This window comes from Opisthocomus hoazin, chromosome Z (assembly GCF_030867145.1).
Source record: "Opisthocomus hoazin isolate bOpiHoa1 chromosome Z, bOpiHoa1.hap1, whole genome shotgun sequence".
NCBI lineage: Eukaryota > Metazoa > Chordata > Aves > Opisthocomiformes > Opisthocomidae > Opisthocomus > Opisthocomus hoazin.
Window position 1 is genome coordinate 46,316,317 of NC_134454.1, and position 22,649 is coordinate 46,338,965.

Sequence of the window (22,649 nt, forward strand, 5' to 3'; positions counted from 1 at the left end):
TAAAATTTCTGCACAAATTTTAACACAATGTTCAGATATGTGACAGTTTGTGGCTATCTTTGCCACTGCTTCCTGGTTCCAGCATTGCTTTTACTTTTCCTGTTGTCTTCTTTCATTTCTCACTTACGTCAGTATCTCGTACTTAATTCCTTAAATAAATTAAATATTTGTTTTGCTCTTCAAATGCACCTGTGAAGCGGGAAGCATTTTATATGATCTACACTGCCTGTTGTGTGTGTAGTATACTATATCTTGTGCTCTATTTATACCTGCAGGAAGTTTACAGATCAGATACAAGCTAAATAGCCATCAAGATCCTGATGTCTTCAGCATCAATATCAAAAGCATGGCTGATGGACAACTGCAACATGTGATGGTTAACAGAGAGGAGGAAATGCTCTTTGTAGAGGTAATTCAGTTAGACAAAATCCAAAATGGTTTATCATAAAAACACAGAAGATCCAAAGCAAAATGAAGTAAATAGTTGCAACAAGGCAATTACCCCCAAATAAACAGTGTTTTAATATCTCAAGTAAATTAAGCAAAAGTTATCAGACTCATGATGCATAGTGCAAGTCTACGTTAGACAATCTCTCTGATGTTCATCTTGTTTCTTTTAAAAGGTCACTACCTACCCATCATTTTATATGAATATACAGTGAATAGCTTGATGATTAGATTTTCACAGTTTGTGAAAAGTGTATGACTACTGTCATTTGTTTTGGGGTTTGGATTTTGCATTTTGTTTTTTGTTTTAAATTATGTATCAAACTACAGTACAAATGTATTACCATCTATGTAATAATTTAAGCCTATTTGTCTACTTTTCTTCAGTCCCTTTTACATCAAAGGAACGTGACTATTAAGGAAAAGATTTTTTGTTATTTTTTGTGTAAATTTGATTATAATTCAGAAATATTTGATTTGCTAATAGTAGATACTAGAAAGTAAAGAAGTCTTTATTTTTTAAATTAGTGTTTAAAAACCCTGGATGTTACAAGTTAGTATTTTGAGGCCTGAGCTGAGTTTGCTTAATTATGTGGTGGTACAAGGCTTGAAGATGAGTATTTCTAGAGGTACCCTGGAGGTCAGAGCATTTACAGTATAATATCTGATCTTTATGAACTTACAGTTGAGTGCCCTTTTTAATGAAAAGATCCTTTTTCATGTGTTTGAAGATTTAGCATTTTTATTCATCTTATAGATGAAAAAACAGGAATCAGCCAAATCATTAAGATAAATAAAGGCTTATAAATGGGATGCTTAAGAAGTATCTCAGCTATAATCAGTGATCTGAGGAAGCTGATCATCTGTTTCCTGATTGGTTTTTATGCCAAAACTTACAAATGCTTTCCTCAGCTCCTTTTACTTTTAACCTTGATCTTACCTTTTTTTTTGCAAACTTTGACTAATATCTCTTCCATAATTTTACACTGTTCTTCACTAAACCTTTCTGCAGGTCAACCAGAAGGAAAGAATGAAGTTTATTCTTTCTTCAGGCACAGAATTCAATGCAATCAAGTCTCTCACACTTGGCAAGATTTTAGGTAAGTGGAACACCACGGGGTTTTCTAAAACATAAATCAAAATGTCATGGCACATAAAAAATAATAACCCTAATCTCACTGAAAGACATTTGTTGTCTTGGATTTAATTAGACACTGAGTCACAATCAAGGTAGAAACTTCAGTATTGTTGAAATACAAATATAATCATGGGTAAGTACTTCCTGAAAAATGATAAGTGAGTTCCATTAAAAATAATTTCACACTTCTCTCTCTCATTTTGCAATCAAGCGTTATGAAACGGTACCCTTTTTTTGTTCTCAGGAAAAAACAAATCACTGTGAAATCACACACAAAGACGGTAGAACATTGTCAATTATGTACTGTATTTGAAAAACTTTCTGTGTTTAGATTTTGATGTAAACAGTTAGGGATAGGGTAACGTAAACAGAAACTTTTTTGGAGTAACTTTTTAAAAACAAGTTAAACTATGACAAAATACTTTGTCTAGTGATGACTCATCAGAAGCTGTCTGTTTCTCTGTAGTAATGTAGTAAAAATGGAATTTACCTATCTACAATTAGCATTTTGTCAGATTTGTTAAAATAAAATAGCCTGAACTAAAATTCTAAAGATCTTCTTACTTTCAGATTCATCACACTGGGAAAATTCAACAATAGAGGAAGTTGTGCTGCTGGTGAAAATTTCAAGGATATTTCTCTTTCCTCTAAAGTAATTTTAAATCTGTGTTGCTACATTCCCGTATCAAGTAAAGGTCCATTTGTAAATTCTTCTTCTAATAGCACTTCTTGCTCCAACAATATGAAAACAGAGCTAGTATAGTTTGATATATAGTAACTAAGGCTACACTGACCTTTTCACCATTTTATAGTTTGATTATTTTCATCCTTCCACAAGTGGTCTTGGGCTAATAGTAGAATAAAGTGGTTTACCGAATGTGGATTATTGGAAGAAAATATAGCTAAGTTTATAGATCTTAGATGTTTATAATATCATATGGCATCCAGATTATCACCGTAACTGAACACAGTTCTCTTTATTTTTAATAAAAGCAATTTTTAACAGAAATTATTATGTTCCAAAATGAGATCTGAGAAATGAACTGGCTCCCTCTCTAACTCATTGGTATTTGAACACTTAGCCAGTAAACTGCTTGCAAAGGACTGATGGTTTCCCATTCTTTAAAAATCTCTTGAAGTCAGCTAAAGCATTAACAAAGTCTTTTTGTAGAAATAAATTCAGAAAACTGTGATATGTGACATGGGGGAAATTGACTTTTCATCTCAACTTAGTATAGAATATATATTACTTTATCTTGCTCCCCCAGGCTTATAGGAACTATTTACATGTTTTTTATAATTTCCACCCTAAACCAGAAGATCAAAGAAGTGTTTTCTTCACATTCCCCTTTATGTGGTTTACTTTAGAGGGATTTTATTACTATGTACCTGAGGTGCCCCTCCAGGATCCATATATCTACCGCTTTTTTGTATAGCACCTTTGGGAATAACATAATAGCTTTGGTAAATCAATGTTTCTGCCATTGTAACAGACCCAGAAATACTGTCCTAGCTATGATGGTGAAAAATGCTGTTATGTTTTCCCAAAGAATCTCCTACTGACAAGCAAAACATTATCTGAAATAGTCCATTATGCCACTGGGAGGGAGGCAGTGAGTCTTTGCAAGTTTCTGTCTGACCTCTATCTATATTCAAATAACGTAAATCTGAAACAAAATGTGTATCAAATTAGTTTTCTGCTCTATTCTGAGTAAAAGTTAGAGTTTAATTCTTTCTGTTACACATACGTGTGCATACACACACATACACACAAAAATCAGTTCCAAAGATATGCTCTCCTATACGTAATTTCAGCTAGAAAAAAGGACTTAATGAAATCTTCAGTTCAATTTCACAAGACCAAAGCATAATTAAGATAATTTCTGACCTATCATTGTTTGGGAAAGTAGATACGTAAAGGGATTGAGAGAGATTTGAATGTGATATTTTAAATGTAATTAATTTAGTAGGCTGATGTGTAAGATGATAGAGTCACAAAATGGTTTCAGTTTGAAAGGCACCTTAAAAGATCACCTAGCTCCAACCCTCATACCACAGGCAGGGACATCTTTCACTATATCAGATTGCTCAAAGCCTTGTACAACCTGACCTTGAACACTTTCGTTGACGGGGATCCACAACTTCTTGGGGCAACCTGCTCCAGTGTCTCACCACCCTCATAATAAAAATCCCAAACATTTTCCTTACATCTAATCTAAGTCTATCCTATTAATTTAAAACTGTTACACCACGTCCTGTTGTAAAGACTCTTGTAAAAATTCTCTCTCCAGCTTTCTCAAAAGCTGCCTTTGTGTACTGAGAGGCTGCAATAAGGTCATCCCATAGCATTCCCTTCTCCAGGCTGAAGAACCCCAGCTCTCTCAGTCTTTCTTCATAGGAGATGTGTTCCCCTCTGACCAGGTCTCCTTTAGACCTGCTCTAACAGATTCATGTCTGTCTTCTGCTGGGAACTCCAGAGCTGGATGCAGGACTCCAGCTGGGCTCTCATCAGAGCAAAGTAAAGGAGCAGAATCCGCTCCCTCGACCTGCTGACCACGCTACTTTTGTTGCAGCCCAGGATATGGTTGGCTTTCTGGGATGTAAGTGCATATTACCAGATTATGTCCAATTTTTCATCCACCAGTATCCCCAAATCCTTCTCGGTAGGGCTGCTCTCAATCCCTTCATTCCCAAGTCTGTATTGATAGTGAGATTTGCCCTGATGCAGGTGCAGGACCTTTCACTTGGCCTTGTTGAACCTCATGAGGTTCACATTGGATCACTGTTCAAGCTTTTCCAGGTCCCCCTGGATCACATCCTTTGCCTCTAGTGAATCAACGCACCACTTTGCTTGGTGTCATCCACAAACTCACCGAGGATGCGCTCAATCCTACTTGCCTGTGTCATTAACATATTGAACAGGACCAGCCCCAGTGTGGACCCCTGAGGGACACCACTTATTATTGATCTCCATTTAGATGTTGAGCTGTTGCATGCAACAATTTGGATAAGGCTCTACAGGTAATTCCTTACCCATCAAATAGATGGTTGTGGTTTTCTATTCTGAGAGTTTTGTCTAGCATAGGTGGAAGAATAATTTTGAATATATGACAAAATGCTTACAATGATAATTGTTTCCATGATTATGGTAACTAACTGCTATGTAGTTTAGAATAATGAAATTTAAAGATCATATTTATAGACTTTTTAAAGAAATATCCTCATCATTGTTTGGTTGTGATTGTTTGGAAGAGTCTGACTATAGCTGATCAGTTTTGTTACTGGAAGAATAACTAGGGACCTCTAACACAAAGAGAAATTTATATCATTTTTGAAATGGAGATTTTCTTTATAGAACTCACCGTCCAGAAATGAACTGGTATGTAGATATGCACAGAAAATGAAAAAGAGAATGATTGTTAAGCATAACTGTAAAGCAATGTTCGCTGAAATATAAACCACTGTAAGAAAACTGTTTAAAATATTTCAAAACCTCACAAACAGATGATAAATCTGAATCAGGAATTTATAATGTTCTGAATTGTAGTAGTCTATTGCAGTCACACTTACATAAGGGTGGTACTACAATGATGAACACAGAATTAAAGGTTTTGTTATTTTTGTTATGAAATTTCATATCAAAGTTTGCATCAATTTACTTAAAAATGCATTTGATGCAATGTAATGAAATGCACATTTTTAGGCAAATAGCAGTCTCTTTTGATCAGGACCAACGTTTTCTCTTCCAGAGAATCCACAGTGTTATAAAAGTTCAGAGCTGAGAATTTCTTCAGTTACATGATGACTTTGCATCCTCACAGAAATGTGAAGCATAGAGTTACAATGACCTGTGGGGGCACTCGGCCAAATTTGACACAGTTTACAGAATCTGTCCTGAAGAAAATATATGTTCCTCTTCTCCCCCTTTCAAAGGAGACATGCTATTGAAGAGCTGTTGTTTCTTTTTAAATCTGACTTCTATGGGTCTTGATTCCTGTGAAGTCATGTCTAGAGCTGGAATGAGACTTTGTGAAGGCAGTGGAAAAAAGTAATGAGTTTTTGCTGCAGTGAAGAGGTCTGAACAGAAGTAGGAGTAACAAAATATGAAATCATGTTTTTCACGTACTTTGAAATGTTGTTCGGATAAAACTCATATGTTTTAAAGTAGGCTAGAAAGCTATGGATTTTCTAAGAATTATCTCTTCAGCTGGGCAAGTACATGTCTGAGCTTTTCTGCAGTTGTACATAGCTCAGGTTTTTTGTTGAAAGCAAACCTCAGAGTTAGCTGCAGAACTAGTTTTGTATTTCCAGGAAAAAAAAAATCAATGTTCTTCCTCTCTTCCTGGAAGTTAAACCTTCTGGTTTAAAAACTTCTGAATTTATGGTATGCAAGATTGTGACAAAATAGTGATGCAGCTCGGCTGTGTTAGGACCTAGCAAAATATGTGGAGGTTAAGTTGTGAAGGAAGAGAGAAACAGCACACTCAGTAACAGAGTTCACAGGATACAAGTCAAAGGGCTCCTTATATTCTTGTTTTCCTGCTAAGTAGATACCTTCTCTGATACCATCCCACACTGTAAGAAGGCTGTAGAAACCTCTCTTTTTTACAGCAACCCACTGAGGAAGTAACTTACTTCCACTGAGTAAAGCGATGTTTGCCCAAGACAAAGCTTCCTAGGTTTCCCCAGTGTGGGGATCTGTGGGTGACATATTTCTTCAGTGAGAGTTGTTAACCTCTCCATGCCAACTGAGATAAAGATAAGCTTTCAGTAAGATTTACTTAGGTCTGATTTATACACTATGTTTCACCAGTTTAACAGAATGTGTGATTTTAAGCTAATTCACTTAAACTAAGGCATCACACTGAATCTGGACATCTCCAGCAATGTAAAAATTGTTTATTTCCGTAATAAATAAAAATAAATTTTCACTAAACTCTCAATAAGAAAGACCAAGTTAAATCAGTAAAGTATTTTGTACCCACATTTGAAATGGATTTTTTTGTGTATCCAAATTATTCTCTTCTATTTATAGTGAAATTTTCTTTTCTTATATTGGTTTATTTGTCTCTGAAGTTGTAAGATTGTATATTTTTAGTTTTGCCTTTATGGGAAAGTCTCTGAGGATAATTAATAATTCAAAAGGCTGCTTAACAGCTCTAATTATTACAGGTTTATTGATAAAGGAATGTTAGAAGTTCAAAACTTTCACTGTGCTTCACAGATATCTAAAAACATAGTGATAGTTCAAATTTTTAATTTGAAAATCAGCCTTTTCACAGAATCACAGAATCACAGAATAGTAGGGGTTGGAAGGGACCTCCGTGGGTCATCTAGTCCAACCCCCCTGCCGAAGCAGGGTCACCTACAGTAGGCTGCACAGGTTCTTGTCCAGGCGGGTCTTGAATATCTCCAGAGAAGGAGACTCCACAACCTCCCTGGGCAGCCTGTTCCAGTGCTCCGTCACCCTCAGAGGGAAGAAGTTCTTCCTCATGTTCAGACGGAACTTCCTGTGCCTCAGTTTGTGCCCGTTGCCCCTTGTCCTGTCACTGGGCACCACTGAAAAGAGCTTGGCCCCATCCTCCTGACACCCACCCTTCAGATATTTGTAGGCATTTATAAGGTCCCCTCTCAGCCTTCTCTTCTTCAGGCTGAACAAGCCCAGTTCCCTCAACCTCTCCTCATAGTGGAGATGCTCCAGTCCCCTCACCATCCTTGTAGCCCTCCACTGGACTCTCTCCAGTAGCTCTTCATCCTTCTTGAACTGGGGAGCACAGAACTGGACACAGTACTCCAGATGAGGCCTCACCAGGGCAGTGTAGAGGGGAAGGAGAATCTCCCTCGTCCTGCTGGCCACACTCTTCTTGATGCACCCCAGGATCCCATTGGCTTTATTGGCAGCCAGGGCACACTGCTGGCTCATGGTTAACCTGTCGTCCACCAGGACACCCAGGTCCCTCTCCGCAGAGCTGCTCTCCAGCAGGTCCACCCCAAGCCTGTACTGGTGCATGAGGTTGTTCCTCCCCAGGTGCAGGACCCTGCACTTGCCCTTGTTGAATCTCATCAGGTTCCTCTCTGCCCAGCTTTCCAGCCTATCCAGGTCACGCTGAATGGCAGCACAGCCTTCCGGTGTATCTACCACACCTCCCTGTTTGGTGTCGTCAGCAAACTTGCTGAGGGTACATTTTAACTCTTCATCCAGGTCGTTGATGAAGAAGTTAAACAAGACTGGGCCCAGTACTGACCCCTGAGGGACACCACTTGTCACCAGCCTCCAACTAGACTCAGCGCCGCTGATGACAACCCTCTGAGTTCGGCCATTCAGCCAGTTCTCAATCCACTTCACCGACCACTCATCCAGCCCACACTTCCTCAGATTCCCTAGGAGGATATCATGGGAGACTGTGTCGAAAGCCTTGCTGAAGTCAAGGTAGACAACATCCACGGCTCTCCCTTCGTCTACCCAGCCAGTCATGTCATCGTAGAAAGCTATCAGATTGGTCAGGCATGATTTCCCCTTGGTGAATCCATGCTGACTACTCCTGATAACCTTCTTTTCTTCCACTTGCTTGATGATGGCCTCCAGGATAAGCTGCTCCATCACCTTTCCCGGAATGGAGGTGAGGCTGACCGGCCTGTAGTTCCCTGGGTCCTCCTTCTTGCCCTTTTTGAAGATTGGAGTGACATTGGCCTTTCTCCAGTCCTCGGGCACCTCTCCTGTCCTCCAGGACCTCTCAAAGATGATGGAGAGTGGCTCAGCAATGACATCCGCCAGCTCCCTCAGCACTCCTGGGTGCATTCCATCGGGGCCCATGGATTTGTGGACATCCAGATCACTTAAGCGATCCCTCACACAGTCCTCCTCCACCAAGGGAAAGTCGTCCTCTTTGTAGGCTTCTTCTCTTACCTCCGGGGCCTGGGATTCCTGAGGGCCAGTCTTAGCACTGAAGACTGAAGCAAAGAAGGCATTCAGTAGCTCTGCCTTCTCCGCATCCTCCGTCACCAGGACACCCGCCTCATTCAGCAGCGGCCCCACGTTGTCCCTAGCCTTCCTTTTGCTGCTGATGTAGTTGAAGAAGCCCTTCTTGTTGTTTTTGACATCCCTTGCCAGCTTCAATTCCAGGTGGGCCTTGGCCTTCCTCGTCGCATCCCTGCATGCTCTCACTACGTTTCTGTACTCTTCCCAAGTGGCCTGTCCCTCTTTCCACATTCCATGCACCTTTCTCTTCTGCCTGATCTCCGCTAGAAGCTCCTTGTTTAACCATGCAGGTCTCCTGCCTCCTTTGCTCAATTTCTTTCTCAGGGGGATGCATTGCTCCTGTGCATGGAAGAAGTGTTGTTTAAAAAGCGACCAGCACTCATGGACCCCCCTGCCTTCGAGAGCCCTGGCCCACGGGATTCCTCCCAGTAGCTCCTTGAAGGGCGCAAAGTCAGCCCTCCTGAGGTCCAGGGTTTTGATCCTGCTTATCGCCCTGCTTCCTCCATGCAGGATCCTGAACTCAACCATTTCATGGTCACTGCAGCCGAGTCTACCTCCAACCTTCACGTCCTCCACCAGTCCCTCCTTGTTTGTTAACACGAGGTCCAGCAGCGCGCCTTTCCTTGTTGGTTCCTCCACCACTTGCATCAGAAAGTTATCATCGATGCTCTGTAGGAACCTCCTGGATTGCGCCTGCCTAGCTGTATGGTCTACCCAGCTGATGTCAGGGTGGTTGAAGTCCCCCATGAGAACCAGGGCCTGTGACTGTGAGGCTGCTTTTAAAACAATAATGTATAGGTACATTAAAACAATAATGTATAGGTACTCCCAAAAAAGTGTTGTAATGAAGTATATGCTAAATTAATAATTGCTTTATAAATGTCCATATGTCTTTGTGCAGCTTTTTCTAGAACATGAAATTTGGAATTCATATAGGAACAAAATAGTAAAATTCAATGTTTTAAAGTTAGTTTAGAAAAGCCTTCAATATAAGTCTGCTTAGAATATGCATTTTTATGCAAGTCCCACGATTTAAAGTACATATAACTGTACTCTAGCAAACTTATGTGAAACAATTTTTTTAAAAAATATTCATCAGATATTTGATTTAGTCAGCCAAGCTTGTCAAGTCTCACTTCAAATACAGAAGCTTTTCAGGATAATTATTTGGGGAAATAGAAAGTTTTCACAGTCTTTCAATCTTGGACATAACAGTATTTTTAAAAAATAAATATTCAGGGATTTACTGGAGATAGTTTAGTCTGATGGAATAACTCTCTTGGCAAAATATTTGCCTTCTAATGTTTTATTTTAAAGTTTTATTCTACTCAGTCTCAGCAGAGTGACAAATGACATTTCCACAAATAACACCCGCTTGTAACTCCTGTTTACTGGATTTATATTGTTGAAAAGTCAGCAGAATTGTAGATGACAGAGCTATCTATTACTTCCTGTTAATCAAATTGCTTTCTTTACTGGCATTTTTTTAGCAGTAAACTTCTGAAACAAATGACAAATAATGGAATGGCATAGACTGTTTTGGAGTGGTTTTAAAATGGAATGCTTTTGTGGACAGAAAACAGAAAAAAAATGTTTAATGACATATTTTTCACTAATTTACCTCCTCCTTGTCTTTTGAATCTGAATCATAAGTAAACTTCAGTAGAATTGTGTTGTATTTCTTCATATTTAAAAAAAAAATGTAGCAGCATAGCAGCGTTTACATGGTCACATATTAACCACAGGGGGAAAAAACTCTGAACAACCAACCATACAAGATTGAACTGATATCATTGGGTGTATGATTGTAATTAATTTTAACTGTAATAAGCACTTTTAATGGAAAAAGCCTGGGCATAATATTATTTTCATAACAATACAGGCTTGCTCCACAAAAGTGATTTTGTGGCAGTCCATTTCAAGCACATTTTTCAGTACCTCTACCTAGTAATTTAGCTGTGAAAGTCAAATGTGTATAGTTTTTTTTTCTGCAGAGCAGATTCGTAGAATCATAGAATCATACAATATCTTGAGTTGGAAGGGATGCATAGAGGTCATCAAGTCCAACTCCCTGCTATTCGTGGGAGTACCTGAAACTAAACTATGACTAAGACCATCGTCCAAACATTTCCTGAACTCTGACAGGCTGGATGCCATGACCACTTCCCTGGGGAGTCTGTTCCAGTGACTGACCACCCTCTCAGTGAAGAACCTTTTCCAAATGTCCAATCTGATATTCCCCTGATGCAGCTTCACACCATTTTCTCATGTTCTACTGCTGGTCACCAGAGAAAGGATATCAGCACCTCCCTCTCCGCTGCTGTCCTTGAGGAACTGTACGTTGCAGTGAGGGTACCCCTCAGCCTGTTCTTCTCTAAGCTGAACAAACCAAGTGACCTCAGCCACTCCTCAGAAGTCTTGCCCTCAAGACCTTTCACCATCTTGGTTGCTCTCCTCTGGACACACTCTAACAGTCTGATGTCTTTCTTCTACTGAGGTGCCCAAAACTGCTCGCTATACTTGCGGTTGGGCTGCACCAGTGCAGTGTAAAGTGGGACAATCACTTTCCTCGACCAGCTAGCTATGCTGTGGTTGATGGACCCCAGGACATGGTGGCACTTTTGGTTTCCAGGGCACACTGTTGATTCATATTCAACTTTCCATCCACTCAAACTCTCAGATCTCTTTTCGAGGGGCTGTTCTCTAGCCCCTCATCCTCCAGTTTATATGTATAACCAGGATTACCCCATCACAGATGGAGAATCTGGTGCTTGCTCTTGTTAAATTTCATACTGTTGGTGATTGCCCAGATCTCTAGTCTATTCAGATATCTCTGTATGCTCTCTCTTCCTCTGAGGGGGCCCACAGCTCCTCCTCCTCTAGTATCATTGGCAAGCTTACTTAAAGTACATTGGACTTTTGCATCCAGGTCATTTATAAAAACATTAAAGAGCACTGGCCCTAAAACTGAGAACTCCATGGATGACTGGCCACCAGCCTGATGCGGTCCCATTTACTATGACTTTTTGAGCCCAACCCATCAGAAAACAGTTCACCCAACATATTATGAACACATTTAATTGCCTTTAAGATGTTTAAGGATGCATAACTGCAGTTTAGTATAAAATACAGTCTCTGATAAACAACTTGTGTGTGTACGTGTCATTTTCAGTCAGTTTAATTTGACTTAACCACTAAAGCGGAATGTTGGCATGGGTTATGGATCCATTGTAATGATGTCACCCCAATATGACTATTGATCGTTCAACCTTTATTAGTCAGCAAAACAAGGTTTATATAGCAAACCAGTTACAGCCTCTGATTGGTTAGTTATCTTAACCATATATAGTCAAAATAGCTACAACTCGCTGTGATTGGTGCACAGCTGCATCTCGAAGCAGAAGCGGCAACGTGGCCGGAATCGGCCAAGGCAGGAAGCAACAACGTGGCAGTCCCCCTGCTCCAGCGTTCCGTGTTCTCCACTCTACTTCTGTAGCAGTGTTCCATGTTCGCTGCTTTCAAGGTCTATCTCCATTACCAAGCCTGGGTTGCTCAACAGCACCAAACTATGTCCCCTCTCGTCCAGCCAGGACTCCACAGCAGAGAAGAGTTTATCTTCCTAAACCTTATGATTTTTGACAGTAAGACTGCTTGATCTAATAAAAGGTTTTATTTTATCTCAGCAGTATTTTCTAATTAATGTCATGTGAACACTTAGGATTTTAAATATCTAATTTTCTTTCATATTACATACATACAATGTTTACAAAATTTTTTGTGCAAGAAACCATAAAATAATAGAAAATGCTTCCACTCTTGAGGTTTTTGATCCTACATAGAGATACATATTTTTATCACAAGGAGTTTTGGACATTTTTTTCTTGCCACTTCAGGTTAGCCTTTTTCTTAAGACTTCCAGATCCAGCAGATCCTTCAGTGTAGTGAGGCAATCATCAGAAGCAGTATATGCTACAGAGAGAACAGAGGCAGTTAAACATCCAACTTATTATGTAACCCTTCAATGTAGGTGAGCAGATTCTTTGCTGACAGTAATCTTTCTAATAATACATCATCACTGCAACAAGCAGAGAGTAGCTGAGGAAAAAGCTGCTGGGATATTTTGCAACATTCTACCAAAATGCATTAGCCTTGTTTTCACTATTAACCTAATTGTATTGCAGAGTGCATTATCCATTAGTGTTTAAAGTTGGTATGGTGGCCATCATAATTATCACAAGTTCATTCATGGGTTCTAGGATAAGTTGGAGGTGGAAATAAATGAGATGAAATTCCCATTTTATTTTGACAAAACTTGAAAACTTACTTCCCTTAAAAGTCCTCTTTGAATAATTAGTACTTCCAGAGTTTTTGCTTCGATTAGAACTATCAAAGTAAATAAACTGTTTTCTATTTCCAAAGTAGTGCATTAGTGAGCACTAGCTGAGGAATAAATAGAGAGCTCTAACAAAGTACATACATCCAGAGAGGCATCTCAAGAGAATAAGAGGGGGTGTTGGTGTTTCTTCTTATTTTTTTTTTCTTAGTGGGAAAGATAATAGTATCATGTTTAAAATGTATAGTAAATTAGAATAACATTAATTTTTTAGAATTTCACAGAAAATATCTGGGTGGATTTCCAGTATCTGAGGTCTTCAGAGAGTTTTTGTTTTGACAGACTTGATGGTGGTGAGATGGAGAACATATATGAATCTGTGGAAAGACTATGATCCAATAATGTACATACTTATGAGAAAAAATCTAATTAAAAATATATTTTTCATGAATCCATGCTCCACCCTTACCTTTCTGCAGAATGAAAAAATGTTGCATTTTGATTTAAATAATTTAGTTATACTTAAATCTTTTTGTTAGAGTAAGTTAAAAGCATTTCCCTCAGCAGACTAACAACTGTCATCTGTTTAAAAAAAGGGCTGAATATATCTGACTGTCTTTGCATTAAAGACAGACAAGAAAGGGATTCAGTGAATCTACATGTGTTGCTGTAACTCAAATATGCTCAGAGGAACACAGGTTAATTATTCATTTATTCTTCTGTCACTTTATTTTACACGTTTGCACTATAATTAATTGTGTTATGTTCCTTTTGATTAACAGAAAACAGTGATGTAGATGAGGAGACTATGAAGGCAAACTCTCAGGGGTTTATTGGATGTCTCTCTTCAGTGCAGTTCAACCACATTGCTCCTTTGAAGGCTGCACTGCATCACAGCAGATCAGCCCCTGTCGTTGTAAAGGGACACGTCACTGAATCCAACTGTGGTACTTTAACTGGAACTGACTCAACATCAAGTGAAACAACCCATTCATTTGCAGGTAGCATATGGTTATCACTTGTTCTGATCTCTGAAGCAAAACTAAATAGAGTACTCATGACCTGAATCAAAACTCTTTTTTTTTTTTCTGTGTAGGTTAACGTTTCAGGAGTAGTTTGAAAAATAATTCTCTTTTATATGTACTTGCTTTCTTTTCTCTAGCCTTTCTCTTTTCCTCTGAATGTTTACATTTTTTTTCTTTATCTCTGCAAAGTATCGTCTACATCACTGTTCTTTGCATGCTTATGGACCCACACTTACTGGCACTGTACCATACTGTGCATAAGCAGTAACCATGTGAGGCTTTCTTGAAAACCCTTCTTCTATTTGTCTGTCACTTTCCTTTTTTTCTACCGCAGATCACTCTGGACCAATAGATGAGGGAGAGCCCTTAGCTAATGCAATCAGAAGTGACTCTGCAATTATTGGAGGTAATAGGGACTATAACAACTCCACGGGAACCCTTTTTCTAATAACTGTGAGTCGTTCATTGCTGAAGTGAAGTCAGTTTAGTTTTGTGTGCATAAGAAAACTAGTAGAAAGGTTTGATTTTATTACAGGTTGCAGACAGACAAAATCAATCATTGTTTTAAAATGCAACCAATAGCTGTCGTATTTTTATGTTAGGTAAATTTGTGGCATTAATGTTTCTATACATTGGAAAATTCTGCTGAAACACCAGATGCTAAGGTCAGGTTTTCAACCTGCCTAATGCTGGTGTCTATGACTTTAAAAAGTACTTGGATCTTTTGTAACAAATAGCATATATTTAAGAAAGAAAATCTTTGCCCCTTGACTATGCCCAAAAATTGCATTCTGCTACCCAGTCAAGTTGAAAATCTTCTTTAGCAGATCTCAGCAACATAGATGTTTCTTGAGAAGATGGGGTCTAACACTGCCTGAAACAATCCTTTGACAGACTGAGACAAGTTTCATTCTGCTTTCACACTTGCAAAGCAATGTACTCTTGGACAGATTGTCATTTGCATTCATTAACAGCTTAAAAAAATTTGTTAAAATAATAAAAAATAATTGTTGTTGGTTTGAAATACCATTTCTCATCTATTTTCTTACTATTTCTTCTGGCCACTTTCACCAGCTCCTATAGGACGACAAACGATCATCCACAAACTTTTTTCAAAACACTTGTTTCTAACAGAGGAATAGAGGAAGAACCGTGTATAGTTTGAATGCTCCCAAACTGAATATGTTGACAGTCACTTTACTTTTTATGCTTTTCAGAACAAATATGGTACAAAGCTTAGGGCAGACGTCTTGTGCTTAACTTACAGAATGGATATTTGGGATATGCAGCTTCCATTACTCTGTCTTTCTGACTGACCATCCTTAAGCAAGATCCATCTCTGTTGTAGTGAGGAAGCCCACCAGTTCTGTATCTTTAGCAGGAACGAAGAGTACTCAAGTGAGCCTTAATAGGGAGAGTTTGGGACTGGGGCCCTCAGGAGAATTTCAGCTGCTGTTACAGGTGTTGGAGCAAGTGCATGTCTACGCCAGTTCAGTTTTTTTCTTTCAAGGAATAGTATTGTCTCTTGTGATAATTTCTGGAAATATTTATTCCTTTGGGAGGAGGTGAGCGAAGGAAACTTGTTTTCGCTCATGGAGATAGTCTATTTGAAGTATAATTCACAGTTTGAATTTCCATTAATTACTTAAACAGAAAAAGAGCAGGGGAACGTAAAAGTCATTCCCTCCATCTTTTAAAATCTGAATAGGTTTCCTTTCCAAGGGTTTTAAAAGCCTCAACAGACAAATGGCATAGTGGGATTTAGGAGAACAAAGCTGCCAAGGCTTCTCACTGAGGACAAAAGCATTTAGGTCTATAGAAAGTGGAGTTAAGATAAAAAACCTGCAGTTACCTGTATGTCTGCCGTTTAAATAATGGTACCTGCTATGTTCAGTGCCTGTCAACAACATGCCGCGTGGTCAGTAACCTTTAACACGGTAATGCTAATGATACCAAAATAAAAGGCAAGAAAACCTAGAAGCTTTACTGCTTGTAAAGTGGTACTTCTGTATGTATATTTGTGTACACACAAACTCCGAGAATTTTACCACTGAATTCAGTGAGGTCAGAATTTAAAAATATGGTTTCTGAGTTGTTCTACATGTCTAATTTTGTCAAAAATTACTTTGCTGATTTCAAAGATAAGTATTATTTTGCATAAGTATCCACACAAAAAGATCACTTTATGTACTAGGTAATTTAGTATGGGTGCGGATTTTTAAGTGTACTAACAACAAAGTCATTTATGAACTTCCAGCTACAATAGTTGTAGTCTTTTTAAGATGATAATAATTACCTCACAATTGTATTGTTATTAAACACATTTGGGAATATGCACTCACAATTTTTCTACTGCTTAACTATGATTGTGTAAAAGTCAAGGCAAGCTGTACAATATTCAGTAAAAGTTTAATGTAAGTACTATTACATGAGTCTTTGAGAGTTGTACTAATTCAGCTACCTCAGACAGGGCAACTTTATAGACAAGCTCTTAAAAGGGACATGTACTGTGACTGTGAAACAAAAGAGTGATTGTTCTATTTAATCAAAATAAGAACAAGATTTATTCAGATTATAGAGACTATTCAAGAGAAGATACCACACAAAAAACATTTATATTCCTACCATCAAGGATGGCTGCTCATATTAGAGAATGAAAAAAATTACAAGTGCTGAGTTTTGGGTGGTCTGTTTTTATTTACAGTATTAAGGGACTATGCATTTTTATTTTTGTTGCAGTAGTGACGAAGTTATGCAGCGGATTGTTTCTTCATCTAGCACAGCTGAGCCACTGCTCAGCTAAGGCACTTACAGCTATGTCCTAGACTGCTTAGTGCTTTTTTCCTCCCTGAAGCCTAGTATTGTTTTCTACCACTTTGACAAACACTTTCTGTTTGTCTTCTGTTTCCTTTCTCCTCAAATTCCTCTCTTACTCAACCTCTGACTCATGAACTTGAGGGCTTGAGACCATCATGAGAGGATGAATGAGGAAGACAGGAGATGAGCCAGAAGTCTGTAAGGCCATGCTTGTCTCTGTGAGAAGTATCTCTTTCCTTACTGTTCTTAATCCGCTGCACAAAGAGCAGCGTGCCCTGGTAACAGTTTAATAAATCTTAAATAGTCACCTTTAAAACTACGTGCCTTTTCCAATTAGTCTCTTATGTTTAGGTATCTGGCACATATGGTACCTGATGAGTGCCCTATGTAAAGCTTTTACTCCTGTGTCTTGGCTTTCTAACTGATCAGCTAGAACACTGTAATGCAGGTGGCTGTACTGATGATGTTTTTACCCTACCAGATGGGGCTGTTAAAGCTGTTGGAAAAGGAAGCTTGCTCACTACCATCTGTGTAGGCAGGGACCTTGTTTACATGTGAACCCAAGATCATGTAGCCATGCAAAGCGAAAACACACCTCGGATGTCAAAGTGCCACAAACCTAAAGGAAAGGGAAGGAGTCAAACCTATGTTATTTCACCCTGAACATGAAGTGAGCCTTGATTTTGGTATTTTAGTATTTTAACTAGTATCTATTCATTACAATGATGCAGTTACAGAAATGTGAGCCCTAGCTAACATAGATCACAAAAACCTCTTCATCCTATTATGGTCTACCAAAGACAGTCAAAAAAAGTTGGGATTTTCTTCCACAAGGCAGAATAAACATTAGAATTTGTCCCATTAGACCTGACAATAGGTGGCTACAAACACTGATCAATTTGCACTGGAGTCCCTATGATGAACTGTTCTACACTTTCTTTATAAATTCTTCTCATTAACTGTATTGTTTAGTCAGAACCAGCCACCTGTGGTCTGAACAAATTTGTGTGGCATACTGGATACAAATCGGACTAATTCTGTGGAACCATTTTTACTGCAAAGGATCTGAGGCTTGGACTTTGTGGTGTACACAGGCAGAGCTGATAGAGGACCTGGTTCAGAATTCCAGATTGGTACCTTTGTCCTCACCCCGTTCTGGTCTGCCTCTGCTCTCCAGGTTCCTTCCCCAGTCCTGCAGCAGTGATAGGAGAGCTGATTCACAGGTGATAACTGCTGATGGGACACAAGTCCTGCCTTTGGGGGGCTGGACTAGATGACCCACTGAGGTCCCTTCCAACCCCTAACATTCTGTGATTCTGTGATTCTGTGATTCTGTGATTCTCTTCTGATAAGTGTTGTGAGAAAGGGTCCTGAGCAACGTGAGTGACTGAGGAAAGGGAGAGTACTTTGTCCAATACTAACAGGAGTTAGGGACAAGGAGAAGGTCATAGCAGTGCCCTTTGCGCTGTCCTGTAGTCTGGCAGAAAAATTCCTGAAGAAGAGCTCCTCATATCTGCAGTGGGTTGAGTTCCCAGCCTGACAGAAAACTAGGGGCTGATGGTCTTGTCTACTGTACTGTAAGGCCCCTGCTGGTCTTCCATTCAAAAGTTTAAAAATTGTAGTATTCTTTGGAAGTTTGTTTTTGGTATTAGCAGTGTGCAAAATTTCAAAACAATCACCATGAAGCTTATACTGCAGTGTTGTTTCTCATTTGAAAGTGGCTATGCCTTATTTTTCAAACCCTGCAAACCCCTCCATTATGTGATGGAGTCATTCCTGTCTTGCCCTACGCTCTAGCCCATGAGTTTTAAGTGTCTATTCTTTCTCTTGACTCTTCTCTCTTTTCTTCTCCTAGGTGTGATAGCAGTCGTGATATTCATTCTACTTTGCATCACTGCCATAGCCATAAGCATTTATAAAAAAAAAGGCATATACTCAAAGAATGAGGCAAAACAATCTGAAAATGAAGACAGTGCTGAATCTGCACTGAAAAGTGAGCTCAGCATGCAAAACACAGCCAATGAAAATCAAAAGGAATACTTCTTCTGACTGGGATTCATGATTTAATTTAATATGATAACGTGACAGTCTGACTTTTTTGCTAAGCCAGGGGCTCTCAATGGACAGAAAAAGCTCTTGCACTCTACAGTCAATGCAACAGATTTGAGACTTATTATACTGCATATGTTCAGTCTCAATGATTGCTATAGGGGGCCTCTTCAAATTACATGCATTCTTTAGCTATTATACCGCAAATGAATTTTATGTAACAGTGAATTAGATATTGTAACCAATTTCATTGTTGGTAGTTTCCGACTGTTCTGATGTGACCTTCTACAACTGAAGTTTAATGTACATACTGAATATGATTTTTGAATGGGAAAATTGTTATGAAGTTTTTCCTATCCTTTTCTTGAGAACACGGTTCTGGAATTTTGTTCAAAGTGAAAGGTGGATTCTAATACTTTGTGTTACTAAAGAAATTCTGCTGTGTTGCATTACAGTGATCCCTCTTACTTCCTCAAACTGAGAAATGCCTTTTGAACTGCTGTTGGCTGGTGTCAGCATCTGCTTGTGAGCCATAGAGTTTGGTGCCCAAAACAAACTGTACTTCTTTCCCCTAGGACCTGACCAACGTCATCGCTATCCCTTCTTTTTGGCAAGCCTAGCAGAACTTAAAAATGAAAGGCATACAATGTTGTTTCTGGAAAATCTCTTACAACAGGTTTTCACTTATGGCCAAGTGATAGTACCAAGACACTCATGCACATTCTAAGCATTTTAAATAAAACAGGGATCACAAAAGGCAAGATATTTTCTTGGAAAGATCAAGTAATTAATTAACAATAATTAAATTATCATGAGTGAAAACACCAAAAGACGATCAAGGTTATTGTCCCTGGAAATTAGTAATGCTTCTTCTGTCACAAGGTAATGCTCTGTGCACTATCTGGGACGTATTCTCTGAAAACATTGTATCTATGATCTGCTCCAGACCTCAAGATTAAGTTGTTCTAAACTATAGAAATTATTTATGATTATTATGACAATAGAAATAGGGCATGTAGAGTCCAGTACAGTGGCTGCTACTTGAATACTTTTGTTCTTCTCCTTTAAAAGTACCTACTATACCCCTGCGAGATAAGGTCTGATTATACCAGTCAAAATTGAACAGGTGCTTACTGTCCTGACAAAGGAGAGCTGCCTATGAAGTTGTATAAATAGATTATCAGATATGAAGGGTAGGTTTAAGTTGTCTAAACAGAAGATTATGAGGTTACTTTAAATACTGTACAGTATCTGAAATACCCATGTAGCCTGGTGGGAATGTTGCCAGATCTAGAAAAGGTATGTGTCTTTTGGAAGAGACATCTGGAAATCAGGAACAATACTCCAAGGCATCGTAAGTGGCACTAGATACCCATATATAGGTAACTGACCCCCACACAATGGATTTTTTGGTTTTCCTTAGACAGGAGACTCTGTGCCTAGAGCTTGAATCTGAGAAAAGAATCAGGAATTCTTGTAGGTCCTTGTAGCCTTCAGTTTAAAATTTAAACAGCTTTCAGAATTTATTTATGTCTGCTGCCTTTGAAAGTAGTGATAACAGTCATTACTTTTCTTCTCTTTCAGTGAAGGAGAATCAAAGCTAGACTCTGGACTGTGAAGTTTAGAAAATATTTATCATAGATGCCCAAGAACATTAGAAAGACACGGAAACCTGACATGGTGTGCCAAAACCATTAATACATAAATTTCTTTACGTAAATGGTAGTTGTAAATATAAATGCCCAGCAGATATCGTCTTTTAAAGCTTATTTTCTTCTATCGGTCTTTACTTTTTATTCTCAGATTTCTATCACTTCTTTTCCATTTCCTCCTGTACAGCTTCACTTCATGTTTAGGAAAAAATTGTTTCCTTTTTTTTGGTACCGGGAGGCTCTGCAATCATAAATTATTCAGATTAAGATGCACCACTTTATAGTTCATCTCAATTCTGCATGCATCTCTGGTAGATTAATCAAGCTGAGGACCCAGGATCAAGAACTGGGTATGCAGGTCGTGTATATGTCAGTGTATTTGCTGATGCGGTTTGGTCTATGACAATAGGTCACCTTTAGAAAGGACGGAACATAGTGAGGAAATGATAGTGGACTGTTCCTGATGAGTAATACAGATGAGAATATTCTTTTTTGTGGATGGGGAGTGGAGATGAAAGGCTTGCATGGGTCATGAAAAGACAACCTTGAGTTGTTGCACTTGCTAGTATGGATGCTCTCAGTCTAGTTAGTTACCGTAAAGAGAAAATTATAACTCCTTCTTTTCAAAGGTCTGACCTAAACTGCATTGAATTCAAGAACAGTCCTTTCATGGACTTCTCTGGAACTCAAACCCTCTGCATCTCAAAAGGGTTTCTCTTCCCGTGATAGATTCATCAGTGTCCACCTTTTTGTGTTACTTATATCAACAAATCTACCAGCAGTGATGACTCCTAGTCAGCTCCATTTTTATCAACATAGGATGTAGTAACCATGTGAAACAGAACTTGTATGACGGTGTTCACTAAAATGGACATTTTGATAGAGTAATGAAAGATGGACTATTCATATGAGAGTTACCCATATATTAACCTAATAAAACCTAAAGGGTATCCACACCAGGACAAGCTCGAAGTATGCAAACCTAAATTTTCAGTCATTTGCTTTTACTTCTTGTTAATTTTTATTGTGTGTTTTTATGGAGAGAAAGGTCTCTTCCCTTACTTTGTTTTCTTCCAAATAAAAACTTATTTTCTTTCCCTATTCCTTAGAGTTTTTAAAAGCAACAGGAAGGGAAAAGCTGAACAAAACCTGTATTTCACAGACTAATTAAAAAAGAGGGGAAAGGGTATAAATGCCATTGTGAATGGCACATTATTTCATTCAAAGACCTTTTTAAGGCATTTTACAATGTGAAGGATTCTAAGCGGAAAAACAGAAATTGATTTTGTTGAATGCACATCTCTCTGCAGATTTGTGGCATACAATAATTACATCTCCCTGAAGATGCAAATGCCCATTTTCATTCACAGGAAGAGTGATCGTATATTTGTCAGCTGAATCTGAGATATACAGATTCATAGTCAATGAAGCAGCGTTTTCCATTACTTGTTACATTTCTATGGGTACAAAAAAATAATGGTACTGAAGTGTGCTGAGACATCATAAAATAATGTAATTTTCTTTTTTTGATTCTCTGTTCCAGTGTGTGACCTTTCACCTCTCTGTTAATAAACACTTTTTAAAATAAAGTGAGGAAAATATTTTTTAAAAAAATTTGTATTAAAAAGTATAAAACTGACAACAAAATACTGATTTTTTTTTTTAAACAGTAAAAATATGTAGAAGTGCACATAATATATTGGTGAGTGTGGTTCTTTACGGATATTATTGAGTGCTAATAAAACAAATTTATTACGCATTGACACATTTTCCATGACATATTTTTTCTTAAGTACATTAGAAAACAAATAGCAGCATGTATGCTGGTACATTTTTGAAAGTTTGTGTGTGAGCTGGCTACAAAGGGCTTATAATTTTTTATGTACTCAACATTTAGTGTATAAATATGATTTAGTTAGGTTTTGGGAAAACATTTTCCAATACATCCACTGTTGTGTAGATGAAGACTATGTAATAGCTAAATGTACAACTTAACATGAACTGTACTAACAGTCAAAATAAATCTATAGCATCATTATTCATGGCAGAGACATACAATTTAAAAAACATGTAAATGACAAAGCAGACAGAATTCCTCGGAGGAATAAGCTGCGTAGATTAGAGTACACAGATTTAGATTTAGAAGCCAGGAAGCCTGCAGCACCAGAGTGGGATGAAATCAGAAGATGCAACTATTTCAGGTCAGTAG

At 38.4% G+C, this 22,649-nt stretch overlaps 1 protein-coding gene across 1 annotated transcript in view; it reads left to right on the forward strand.

The window, feature by feature from the left end:
• The window catches only part of CNTNAP4 (contactin associated protein family member 4), a 279,906-nt gene extending 257,832 nt beyond the window's left edge, over positions 1-22,074 (forward strand). The window contains exons 20-24 of the mRNA XM_075411353.1: positions 276-409; positions 1,460-1,547; positions 13,680-13,898; positions 14,257-14,328; positions 18,595-22,074. Coding sequence (XP_075267468.1) covers positions 276-409; positions 1,460-1,547; positions 13,680-13,898; positions 14,257-14,328; positions 18,595-18,788 — 707 coding nt within the window. The 3' untranslated portion in view covers positions 18,789-22,074. The remainder of the gene's footprint in view (positions 1-275; positions 410-1,459; positions 1,548-13,679; positions 13,899-14,256; positions 14,329-18,594) is intronic.
• The last annotated feature ends 575 nt before the right edge of the window (positions 22,075-22,649 follow it).